General features: G+C 43.3%; 1 protein-coding gene across 7 annotated transcripts in view; it reads left to right on the top strand.

The window, feature by feature from the left end:
* Dennd2b (DENN domain containing 2B) overlaps positions 1 to 13,342 on the top strand; it is a 160,717-nt gene that overhangs the window by 93,110 nt on the left and 54,265 nt on the right. For all 7 annotated transcript variants that reach the window (XM_070035264.1, XM_070035265.1, XM_070035263.1 and 4 more), the window contains one exon: positions 12,554 to 12,658. In XM_070035264.1, the coding sequence (XP_069891365.1) occupies positions 12,579 to 12,658 (80 nt within the window). In that variant the 5' untranslated portion in view covers positions 12,554 to 12,578. The remainder of the gene's footprint in view (positions 1 to 12,553; positions 12,659 to 13,342) is intronic.

The raw sequence follows: 13,342 nt of genomic DNA, 5'->3' as shown, positions 1-13,342 counted from the left end.
GAGCTTTTCAGAGACAGTTCTGAGGAGATCCTTGAGTGCGGCTGAGGCAGAAGTGTGTGGCCTAGATTGAGGGGAAGCTATACATAGCCTCCTCAGGCCAAGGGGCTGTTCTGTTCTCCAAGGGTGCTGCACAGGCCTTAGTTTTGCTTCACGCCTGTTTCTGGGACATGTTTGGGCCTGCCTGGAAACTCCCTTATGGCTCCTAGACACAGAGACTTAGAAACACCTGCTACAGAGGCTTCCTAACTTTCTCACTTTCTCTGTTCATGGTTCTTATCTCTCTCCCTCTCTCCCTTTCTTCCTCTCTTCCTTCTTTCCTTCCCTCCATCTCTCCCTCCCTCCTTCTCTCATTCCCTTCCTCCCTCTCTCCCTTCTTTTTGCTTTTCTTTTTTCATAACCTTATTCTAAAAAAGTGAGTAGCTAGCCATCTTTGAAAAAAAAGTAAAAAACCATAAGTTGAAAGGAAAACTAGTTTAATTCTTTTTTGTGTGTTTGTGCTGGTACTATGGTTTGAACTCAGGGTCTGGGCATTGCCCCTTTGCCTTTGCACTAAGGCTGGTGCTGTATCACTTGAGCCACAGTCCAATTTTGACTTTTTGATTGTTAATTGCAGATACGAGTTTCATGGATTTTTCCTGACTTTGACCCATGATCTTTGGATCTCAGCCTTCTGAGTAGCTAGGATTACAGGTGTGAGCCACTGGTGCCCAGCTAAGTTCAATATCTAACCACAGTTACTAATGCTGCATAGTATCTCAGGTTGGGATAGCCATCATTTCCTTAACTGGAAATCCAGCTTCACAAAGAAATGATATCATTAAAAAAATGTGGTGCAGGCTTATGTCGAAACTGTGAACTGTAGGGTACCTGGAAATGCTGAGTATTGCTGTTTCTCTCAGCACTGAAACTGCAGTTAGCCCCATGAATTCACCAGGGTGCTCTGGGTACCTGAGCACACATTTTGAGAACTACAGTCTTAGAATTGCCAAGTACCAATTGCTCTTGTTTGAAGGCAGAATAGGAGGCACTGTCTATTTACCATAATGACTCATAATGGAGTTGAACAGCTGAATGGACAGACTCCTGTTATCTGCTTTCTCAGATCTCTAAGGACTGAAATGTTAGAGGGAGGCCTGCTTTGACTGTGCATGTGTGTGTGCGTGCGTGTGTGTGTGTGTGTGTGTGTGTGTGTCTCCGTGCTCCCAGGTTGCCCAGAAATGTCCCATCCCTAGAAAAATTGGGTTTTGGAGGAATAGACATGGAATTTTCTGCTTTTTCTCTGTCCAGACAGAGCGGGACCACCGGGATATACTAAGATGGAGAGTGGTTTCCTGCCATAAGATATAGCAGAGACTAAAGAACTAATTCACTCTGGTATCCATTATAGAGCCTAGTGCCAACCTTTTCAGACTATGGGTTCAGCTGCTTACTAGGATACTCTGGGCAAATTAACCTTAAATAGAGATAATAATGGCTGTCTCGTATAGTTTTGGTAAAGATTAAATGAAATACATGCATGCATAGAACCAAGATTTCAGGGCCACACAGGTGTGCTTTCTTCTTCTGCTTTCCAACATTGAGGGACAGAAAGCATTAGTCCACAGGGAAATTGAACCCCAACAAAGACCTGTGGCTTGAAAATTATTCTCTACTACTTGATAATCTTGTTCTAAGGATCCAGTGTTCTCAGATTTTCTAAGCGCTGCAAATTGTGTGTAATGTTAAAAAAATTTATTGAAGTCTGTCATGCTTTGGTATACATTCTTAGATTTGTCAGTTAGTATGCAGAAACATGTGTATACATTCCTGTTGAGTGTATACCTAGGAGAAGGATTACCAGGTCATGAAGGATGAATATATTTGGTCTTAGTAAATCCATTAACCAATATTCTTCCAGAATGTCATGTTGTGTTTGTGTGTATGTATGTGTGCAAATGCTTCTAACCATGACTTGAGCTCAGTGCCTTGTGTTCTTGCTGGGCTTTTCTACTCACAGCCGGTATTCTACCCCTTGAACTATGCATTTACTTCTGGGTTTACTGCTTAATTGGAGATCTTCAGACCTTAGTTCCTGAGGATGATAGGTATGACCGCTGACTTTGTTTTTTGTAGTTGGCTTCTCTGGTCTTGTTTTCTCATTCCAAAGACAAAGTTGCTCTCTCTGTGCTGCCATGGGACTGCTCAGATACTGAGACTTGGCCAGTCCCTTTATTGCTTCTTACTTCTTCTTCCTCTGAGAAGGTACAGTTTGTAGAAGGCATGCTTTTCCAGAGTAGAAGAGGTCTTTTGCTGTCCATCAATTTGAGTTCGGCCAGATCAGAGAGCATGGGAAGGGTGAGAATGAGGCAGGACTTGAGGCAGGAAAGGTTGCAGAAAGAAGTTGACTTTTGACATGGCTGTTTAAGAAAGAAGGGGGAGGTGGGGGTAGAAACATTCAAGATAGAAGGAATTGGGGGAACAAGAGTTTAGAGGAACAAACATTCCCGGCATGTACAGGAAATGGCAATCACTGTAGCCTTATGTGGCGGCCAGAGGCAAGACACTGACAGGAGCCAGGATGGTGGCCTTTGTATCAGCATTATGATTATGACCCCACCATGTTCTTGCCCAAGTGAAAGAAATCAGTGGTTCATTCCAGAGCTGGGTTGGTGGTTGACAAGCTCTGTTGCTTGCTTCTTTCTTCCTTTCTTTCCTCTTTTTCTTTTCTCCTTTCCTTTTTTCTCTTTTCTTTCCTTCCTCCCTTTTTCTCTCCCTTTTTTCTTTTTCCTTTTCCCATTCCCTTCCCTTTTTCATTCTGTGCCATTACTAGAGCATGAACTCAATCTCTTTTGCTCTTGCTGACTAGTTTTTTTGCTCAAGCTGGTGGTCTCCCACTTGAGCCACACCTCCACTTCAGACTTTTCTTCTGGTTAGTTGGAGATGAGCATCTCATCGATTTATCTCCCCTGCTGGCTTCAAATCTCAACACTCGAATCTGAGCTTCCTAAGTAACTAGGATTATAGATGTGAGGCAGTGGCATCCAGCATCCATTCTGCTTTCTGTATGGAAGTGGTGACTTGTCATTGGGCAGAATGGCTTCATCATCCTGCCAGTGCTAGGATAAACTCTTGCTGAGAAGCTGAGTATCAGGACTGGCAGAAGCAGCTATGTGGAGAGCTTTGAAACTATCTTACAAGCAAACAGTTGCCCCAGAGTTATTTAACAAGCTCTCACCCCAGGTCAGGCTTTCGGGAAGTGTCTAAACCCAGCTTTAAACCTCTCCAGAATCTGTGCTAAAGTAGATAAAACCATCTGGCAGGAAAAGGGATTGAAAACTGATTGAGGTTGAAATGCCAAAGTTAAAATAGGGCTTTCTTTCAAGTGAGTGTTGGGAAAGGCGATGTAGGAGTGATAGTGGAAAGTGAAAAGATGGAAAGAGTTCTTAATATTTTGCTGATTATTATTCAACAACAACAAATTATCTTTTCCTGTGGCTGATTGAGGGAGACTTAATCCTCATAAAGATCTGGAAACTCCCAGATCTTCCAGCAAAGCAGGCTTTCTATCCCCTTGACATTTTTGCTTGAAGGGCATTGAGAATCTCTTCCTGAAATGGAAAGGATTGAGGGTTTGAGGTATATAGAACTAATGAAGGAGAAAAGGGATCCAACATTTTAGAAGGGATGGAATTGACTGGAGAAATCCTCCTTAGTATCTACCACCCCTTTGTGTTTTTGTGATGCTGGGGTTAAAACTTTGGGCTGCAAGCTTGTTAGGCACTTCACTACATGAGCCACACCCCCAGCACTTTTTACTCTAGATATTTTTGAGATAGAATCTTTTACCCCAGTCTGACCTGGAATACCAACTATGGTAGGAAGTGTAAATAGGAAGATTTTTCTGTTTCTTTTGGTGTCAGCACTGGGGCTTGAACTTAGCTTTTTCACATACTGCTAGTACTCTTAACACTTAGATCACACTTCTACTTCTGTTTTTGTTTGTTTGTTTGGCTTTTTTTTGCTGGTTAATTGGAGATACGACTTTTATTTGTCCATGATGGCTCGAACCTGATCTTCCTCTTAAATAACTAGGATTACAGATATGATCCACTGGCACTTGGCTTCAATTTTTTCTATTGAGAAGGGGTCTTTTGAACTTTTTTTCCTGGACTGGCTATGAATCATGACCTTCCTACTTGCAGCTTCCTACTTGAGTAGCTAGGCTCATAGACATGAGCCACCAGCACCTAGCCTCCTGGTGTCATTTCTAAATCATTTTGATCCCTGACAATTGGTCCTGGTATACCTTCTTTCTTTTTTTTCCTGTAATCTCTATTTCTCTCTCTCTACTTAGTGCTGGTACTGGGACTTGAAGTAAGACTCTCCCTTAGCTTTTATTTGCTCACGGCTGGCACTCTACCACTTAAGCCACTGCTCCACTTTGGCTATTTGATGGTTAACTGGAGATCCAGACTCTTCTGAACTGTCTGGCTTTGAACCATGATCCTTAGAACTCAGCCTTCTGAGCAGCTAGGATTATAGGTGTAAACTACTGGTACTCTTATTTTCAGGCACAAAGAGCCCAAAACCCATTCTTTTTTTTTTTTTGTTGGTCATGGGGCCTGAGCTCTGGGCCTGGGCACTATCCCTCAGCTCTTCAGCTCAAGGCTAGCGCTCTACTACTGAGCCACCTTCCCAGGCCCTCAAAACTCATTCTAACAATGCCCTTCCCTGTGTGTAAACATGAGAAAGGAGATATGGCAGGGCAGAATATGAAAGAGAGAAGAAGACAAAAAGAGGAGGTGGCACTGTGGCTCAATAAATAAATAAATAAATAAATAATTTTGAAAGAAGATAGAAAGAGACCATGGGCTGGGAATGTGGCTTTGCATATGTGAAGCCCTGAGTTCAATTCCCCAGTACCACATATACAGAAAAAGCTGGAAGTGGTGCTGTGGCTCAAAGTGGTAGAGTGCTTGCCTTGAGCAAAAGCAGCTCAGGGGCAGTGCCCGGACCCTGAGTTCAAGCCCTAGGACTGGCAAAGAAAGAATGAGACCATAGCTATTTCTCCAGTTCTCAACCTGTGTTTGGGTGCCCTTTTAATCTTTGGAGAGCCAGGCGGGGGGAGTCATCAGAAGAGACCTGGAAGAACTGTGCATAACTTCCTCCTGGGAGCAGGTGGGAGGCTTTTCCAGGGGGAATTTAGCAGGGTCTTTCTTTGCTTCAGGAGAACAGGGGCTGATGTGTGAGAATCCGAAGACATTCAAGTATCAAGGAGGAGGATAAAGAATTCATCTTACTAGGTTGAATTTGTGAAGCCTTTTGGGATATGAGTGCCGTATTGGTATCTAGGATTCTTGGAGGAAGAAACAAAAGGCTAGCCCATCTACTGAGGATTTGCCAGGCAGGACTTCTGGTCGAAGGAAAGGAGCAGGAAGGTGTCAGTAAGCAGATGGAGGGCTAAATATGTGTTTACTGGGCTAGGTAGCCCTGGGGGCAGGGAGCCCCCCGGCTGCACACTGCCATTGTGCTGGTGACAGTGTCCTGGCTATGTTTTCATAGCACATAAGCTCAGTCCCCTTTACCACCTTTCCTGTCCCCTAGAGCTGCTTCTTAAGCAATACCTTTCATGTGAGCAGATTGCTTAGGAAATCTTAGCAATGTGGCTGTTAGCTGCAATTTTCTTGTGTAGTTTAGAGATTTCTTTTGTCAGGTATCCCAGCTTATGGCCTGGGCTAGTGAAGCAGAGTGCTGGCCAGTATTTCTCCTTCCTCTCAGAGGTGGTTCTGACTCTAGCAGGCTGGGAGACTTTCCTTGCCTGCTTGTCACCCCACAGTTATGCCTGTAAAAAGGTACCAAGTGGACATTAACCTGAACAGGGAAACAGGCCATATGCTCTGAGATAGGAAAGCTCTTTCTTAGAGGTGAGCACTGTCGAGAAAGAGCTCCTTTCAGAGACCGATCCCAAGCATCCCACTTTGGATCTCTTGGGAGAGCATCTGTGGCTCAGATGATGAGTTGGATTATGTTGTGAGATGGAGCCTATCTGAGCAAAAAAAGCAAGGAGCCTTCCAGAGAATCTTCCTTCTTGGAGCAGTGAGGGGATTAGATGAGGGTTTCAAGCAGCTGAGAAACTGTGCTCAGTAACACAGTCTCTTCTTCCCTACATTGCCCATGCCCTGCCAGCCAGGAGATACTGTGTGGCTGTTGCCAACATGGTGACTTCCAGCCCTCCTGTTAGAACATGGGCTCTAGAGTTGTGTGCTCACCTACTGGCCAGATGGAGGCAGTGGGCAGGGAATCCATGCTGAACTGAAGAGGGCACCCTGCATTGAAACGGGTCACCTGTTCTCAGCTCTGGCCATATAGGGCCCTACAGAACTGCAGAATTGGAATTTTTATTTATAATAAATTTCTAAAGTATTTGACCAGTTCACATTACTTAAAAACAAAGACACGTCTTTGCTGTTGTGGACCGTGAGTTTATGACTTCTAGTTTAACTCCTTATCCCAGGAGTTTAGAAATGTGGACAAATTGAGAGATTGTTAGCAACCAGGATAGATGAGCAGGAAAAGTGTTTTTAAGATACAAGAAACTGGAATACAGTTGAAGACTAAGGAAACTGTTGAGATGAGACATGGATAATAGATTCATTGGGTCCAGCCATGTGCCTCTTCTTTAGTTGTTGAAGGTTGGTTGTTCTGTGCAGGAAAGAAGAGGCTAAGGTTTAGAGGGAAGGGTGGAGGAGGGGCTGAATGCTTATCTTTTTCTTGCCTTGGTCAGTCTCTGGGGAAGATGAGTAGTGAGTGACCTCTCATACCTTTTCAAGTTCTTAACATGTTACAAGACAGAGTTAAAAGGTGTATGAGAGAAATGTACATTTCTAGGCCTATCCCCATTGATTTCCATTTAGGAAGCAGAAGTTGGACCTGGGCTCTGCATTTTAACACCCTCCTAACCCCATCAATGCTAATGACAGTAAGTAGGCAGTGAAGTCAGATCTGGGCCCACAATCATGCCCTTTCACTGGATGAGTGATCATGGGCCAATCATCTAATTTCTAATTGGAGAAATAGGGCTGTATTGCTTCTACCTCATAGAGTGGTAAGACAGAATGGAAAGCCCCCAGGAGGTAAAATACAGTCCTGGCTCAGAACTGGAGGACCACTGCTTAGTCACTTGATACTGTGTGGCTTGGGCAGGCAGGTTGCCTGCTTTGTATCTTGGCTTCCTTAATGAAGTATAAATTAAACAGAGATGTATCAAGGGAGTTAAATGATTTAATATGTGTGAGATGCTTATAACTTTATCTATTGCATTATACAAATAATTTGAACTGTGAGCCCTACCTTTGCAAGGCAGCCACTCCTCTATTGAGCTATGCCTCCAGCTCCGTTTTTGTTGGCTACTGAAATAAGTAAGGTCTTCCTTCTTCCCTGGCCACATGACAGAACTACCAGCTGCCTGTAATAGGCTTCCAGTAGTTCCTAAGATGACAGGCACTCCCTACCACATTCAGCTTCTCTCCATTGAGATGGAGTCTCCTGAACTTTTCTGTTCTAGCTGGCCTGGAACTGCAATTCTCATACTCACCTTCTGCATAACTTAGGATGACAAGTATCTCCCACAAGGCCATGCTGTGAGTTGAGAAGGAGTCTCAAGAACTTTTTTATCTTGGTTGGCCTTGAACCATTCTTAAGTAAGTAACTAGGATTGCAGGGATGAGCTACTGATATCTAGCTTAGCTTTTCTTTAGTTTCTTTTACTGTGGGTAACAAGTTAGCTAAGGCTTAGTTGACCTCCCTTTGAGGCTTTCCTGATGACCACTTCCCCTTGATGGGAACTCCTCTAAGGCAGGGACTGTATCTCTTCATTTTTATATCTCTACACCTACACAATATCTGTCATAGGGTAAATGGATGGAATGGTAGTACCAGAGGGTGTGAAAAATGATTCACAGCCTGGTGACTCACTCCTTTAATCCTATCTCCTCAGGAGGCACAGATCTGAGGACAGGTTCAAAGTCAGCCCAGACAGACAAATTGGAGACTCTCACCTCCAACTAAGCAGAAGAAAGGTAGAAGTGGAGGTGTGGCTCAAGTGATAGAGCACCAGCTTTGAGCAAAAAAAAAGCTGAGAGTGTGAGGCCCTGATTTTGAGCCTCAACAAACACACACACACACACACACACACACACACACACACACACACACACACAGAGGAGGAGACGACAATGAGAGTGTGAGGCCCTGATTTTGAGCCTCAACACACGCATGCACGCACGCACGCACGCACGCACGCGTGGGCGGAGATGACAGTGAGTCAGGCTCAGGAATGGAGAAATTTTCTTCCAAATATACGGGATCTGGGAGGGTGGGGAAGCTTCTTTGTGCCCAGCATAGCAATAATAGGAGGTAGGTTACCCTACTATATTTGCTGTTATGTGCAGAAAGTGAGTGTTTGGGGCTTACCTGTTCAGATTACAGTTAGCAGTGGAGAGAGGCAGAGTTGGTTGCAGGTATCTGCATCATACTGCCAGGTATTCTTTCAACTGTACCTCAAGGGCTTGAGAACCTCCAGGATACCTCACTACATTCCTTTCTCTGGGATGCAACTTCACATCATTGTTTCATTTGTCAAAGTGAGTTTTTGAGGTGATTGGTGGTAGATATCCATTGAACAATTTGATTTCCACACATGCCATTTCTGCCTCATCTTTGCCATTGATGGTCCTTCAAACCAGCCTCCCACCCTTGCTTCTCTGCCCCATTCTCAAGGAGCATTTCACCATTTCACAGTGTCTTTTATCTAGGCAAAGTACCAGATCAAAAGTGTAGGGGAAGGCTCTTACAGGGCTGGGAGAAGCATTATGGCCCAGGAAGCCTGTATACTAACAATGCTTATGCCAATAGATATTTATGTCAGGGGTCAAGGATCAGCCTGCCTTTCAGCTTCTTGTACTGAAGTTATTGTCCTGTACTGATAGACCTGGCCCTGAAAGAGCAGGTGGGTGAAGACAGCAAGTTGGCATCTCTGTGCGGGGGATCCCTCAGCAGTTGCCTGTCCAGGAGGTCTGAATTCTTTGGCCATTTCTGAGAACGACATCTACACTTGTACAGAAGGGGTAACTGAGGGTTCTTGCCATGTCCTGGGAACAATTATGTTCCCCTCCTCTCTTGGTTAAATCTTTACAGGATTTCTCTTCTTATCTCACCCAAATGTCACAGCCAGCTACATTTTTCCTTCCTACTGGTCGACTCTGTTCTCATTTACGACTGCACAATAGCGTTTCAGAGCAGTGGGTCAGCCTCCTAAGATTGCACATTCAGGGAAAGAAACAGTATGTGTTTCATCATGTTCTTTTACTATATTTCAGTTTCTGGCCTTTGCAGACATCTTCAGCCCTTTCCCAGAGGGCCTGCCCTGGACCTGAGAGAGCGTGATTTGGAGGCTGGTGATGATTACTGTGATCTTTGCTGCCCTGGGCACACTTGGAAGCTGATGCACAGTAATTTGATTCATTGTAGCACTGAGGGCCTTAAGAGCCCTGGGAGCTAGCCTGAGAAAGCTTTCTTAGGCTAGCTCTTCTCTTTTTACCTTTTCTTTTGGGAGAGTACTGGAGTTTGAACTCAGGGTCTTGAGCATGCTAGACAAGCGCTCTACCATTTGAGACCCATTTTCAGTCCCTTTTGCATTCTCTTTTTTTCGGGGGGAAGGAATTTCTTTTTGCCAAGGCTAGCCTGGACTCCAACCCTCCCATTTATATTCCCCTCATAGTTGGGATGACAGGTGGCCCTCTGTGGTGGTGAGATGGGGTTGAAAATGAGTTTTTGTGAAATTTTTGCCCAGGCTGGCCTCAAATTGTAATCCAATCTCAGTCTCCTGAGTAGGTAGGATTATAGAAATGAGCCACCACATCTGACTCTCTTCTATACTTTTTTAGTTGCACACACAGCAATATGCCAAGCACTTAACTGGGCACTGGTAAACCAGGCTGCAGGTAAAGAATATCTCATCAGAGTCACTGTGGAGAGATGTACTAGTAGAAAGACTGCCATCATTATCATCACCATAATCATCATGATTACAGATGTGAGATGTTGGTGCCTAATCTCTTTGTCTAATTTTTAATTTAGTTATTTGCTTTTTTATTATTGGGTCATAGATCTAACAATATATTCTAGATACAACCAGATAATATGGTTTGCAAATAATGTCTCTCATTCTGTATGCTATTATTATGTGAGAGCCCAAGTTTTTTTTATTTTGATATAAACAGTTTATCTTTTTTCTTTTGCTGTTTTTTAAAAATATTTTTTATTGTAAAAATACTGTACAGAGGTGTTACAGTTACATGAGTAGGGTAATGAGTACATTTCCTATTGAGCGTTGTTACCTCCTCCTTTGTTTTTCTTCTACCATTCCTTTCCTCCCCACCTCCCCAATTCTTCTCTATCCCAACCCCCGAAGTTGTAAAGTTCGTTTTCAACATAGTGTCTTGTACATCCTATTGTTACAATGAGCCAACCTATGTCTTTTGCCGTTTATACTGTTTGGTAGCTTGTACTTTTGTTGTCATAGCTAAGAATCACACCTGTCACAAAGATTTACTTTTACGTTGTCTTCTAAACTTTGTTTTTATATTTGGGTCTGTGATCCATTTTTTGTTATCTCTAGGTCCCTTGCATTTTCTTAAAACTTTAGGATCAGCTTATCAGTTTCTACAAAGAAGCAGCTGGAATTCTGATGGATAGTCTATTGAATATATATACCAATTTGGGGAGTATTGCTGTGTTAACAATATCTAATCTGTGAACACTGGATATCTTTCTGGTTTTCTATGTCTGTAATTTTTTTAATGATAGTTCGCAGTGCACAAATCTTTGCTCAGTTTATTCTCGTTTTATTCTTACTGCTGTTGTTAAAATGGAATTGCTTTCTTAATGTCACTTGTAGATTGTTGCTAGCGTACAGAAATAGAGTTGATTTTTAGTATTGATTTTTACATCCTGCAAACTATTTTGAGTTCATTGTATTAGTCAGTTTTGCATTTCTGTGACAAAATGCATGAAGCAATCAACTTATGAGGAGGAACAGTTTTACTTTGCTTGGTGGCTTCAAAGGTTTCAGTCCATGGTCATCTTGTATTGAGGGGGGAACATAGGACAAGGGAGGACTATTCACTTTATAGTGGCCAGGAAGTAAAGAGAGACACACAAAGGGGTTGTAGACTCAATGCCACATCAAGAGCACGTCCCCAGAGAGGAATTAGACTCCCTTCTCCCATGTCCCACCCTCTAAAGGTTCCAACGCTTTCCAGTAGTGTGCTGGGCTGGGGACCAAACCTTCAAGACAAGGGCCTCATTTACAAGTTTAATGTGTGTGTGTGTGTGTGTGTGTGTGTGTGTGTGTGTGTGTGTGTGTGTGTGTGTGTGTGTGTGTGTGTGTGTGTGTGTGTGTGTGTGTGTGTGTGTGTGTGTGTGTGTGTGTGTGTGTGTGTGTGTGTGTGTGTATTTTCTCTATTATAAAAAAAACAAAAATAGAGGTAATTTTACTTCTTCCTTTTCTACCTGGATATACTCACAAGTTTAATATTTTCTTCCTTTTATTATTAAGTAAAATAGTGTTTTCTAAAGCATGGTTCACTGTGTGTGTACGCATGTGTGCATGTGTGCATGCATATGTACATGTGTGTACCAGTCATGGGGCTTGAACTCAGGACCTAGCATTCATTGTTCCTGAGCTTTTGTGCTCAAAGCTAGTACTCTCTTACTTGAGCCATAGCTCTGCTTCTGGCTTTTTTGTTAGTTAAGTGAAGATGGACTTTCTTGACCAGGCTGGGTTCGAATCAAACTCCTCAGATCTTAGCCTCCTGAGTAGCTAGGATTATAGTTGTGAGCCACTGGCATCTGGCTAAAGCATGATTCTTTTACTGTTAGTGATATATAGTATATGCCTTAAAGTATATTGATTTTGTTCTAATGAGTATTAGAAAAATATGTGTAGCACTTATAGCTCACAATTGTATGATATCTGCTCAGATGTTACTTTATCAGAGTAGTCTGACACCTTGTTTTACTCTTTTCAGGATCACTATTTGCCTTGGACATAGTTGCTTAATAAGTATTTGTTTAATGAAAGAACAGCAGTTCATTGTTTAAAACAACTTTAAGTGGTTCTTTTTAGGAGAAAGAAATCAATTTTAAGTTTATCCACAAAAAGAATTGAATAGATAGTAGGACAGAAGGTATGCAGAATGTGACAAAAATCCTGAATGGAATGATAGAAGTTTGGGAAACTCATTTAAGAAATGAAGAGAGGTGGGATGGAGAAGAAAGTTTTTGTTTTGCTTTATGCTTAAATCATTTTCTGAAGGTGATTAATTACCTGCTAGCTCATAGACTCTTCCCTACCTCAGCCAGGGGTCTCTTGAGGTTCTTAAGCTGTAACACATGCAGTTAAACATATGTGGGAAAATGCTTTCTCCTCCCAGCCAAAGGTCATCTGGAAGATGTTTGAGGTGCTTTTGGCTGCCTGTGGAAACTCAGCTTACAGGCCTTATCTTCTTTGCAGGGCTCAGGGTTTGCAGAGAGCCGAAATGACCATGACTGCCAACAAGAATTCCAGCATCACCCATGGAGCTGGAGGCACTAAGGCCCCCCGGGAGACTCTGAGCAGGTAGGTAGGAGAGAACTGCTGGGGAAGTGACATGAAGGGTCAGTCAAATAGTCTGAGTCCTGGAAAGATCCCTACCAAGATGTTAATAATAAGCTGGACGCTGGTGGCTCACGCCTGTAATCCTTCCTACTCAGGAGGCTCAGATCTGAGGATTGCAGTTCAAAGCCACCCAGGGGCAAGACAGTCCATGAGACTCATATCTCCAATTAACCATCAGAAAACTGGAAGTGGCACTGTGGCTCAAAGTGGTAGAGTGCTAGCCTTGAGCAAAAGAGCTCAGAGACAATGCCCAGGCCCTGAGTTCAAACCCCGGCGCGTGCACATGCACACGCACGCATGCACACACACACACACACACAGAGTTAATAATGATCATGTCTCTCACAATGATATTGCATCTGGTCTGGGCCCAGTTCATGCTGACCATTAAGCAGAAGCCTTCTATGATATCGATACTGTTTTCTAGTTCTATAAGTCTCTATAGCAAACAGCCCTAAATCAAGTTTTGCTTTGTCTTCTTGGAGGCTCAGTATCCTAGGATGGAACCATCAGGAAACAGCTGAGGTACTTCGAGCTGTGACCTTTCCCGGGATGGGGGCAGCTTGGGGCCCATGCCTGATCTAGGCTATGCTGTAGTGAGAGAGGCTGCCCAGTGGGGTAGGGGCATATCTGTATAAATTCCAA

Source organism: Dipodomys merriami, unplaced genomic scaffold (genome assembly GCF_024711535.1).
Source record: "Dipodomys merriami isolate MVZ:Mamm:240054 unplaced genomic scaffold, mDipMer1.0.p SCAF_25, whole genome shotgun sequence".
NCBI classification, from domain to species: domain Eukaryota; kingdom Metazoa; phylum Chordata; class Mammalia; order Rodentia; family Heteromyidae; genus Dipodomys; species Dipodomys merriami.
Note: the sequence above shows the minus strand (reverse complement) of the source record. Positions and strands in the feature narration are given on the sequence as shown.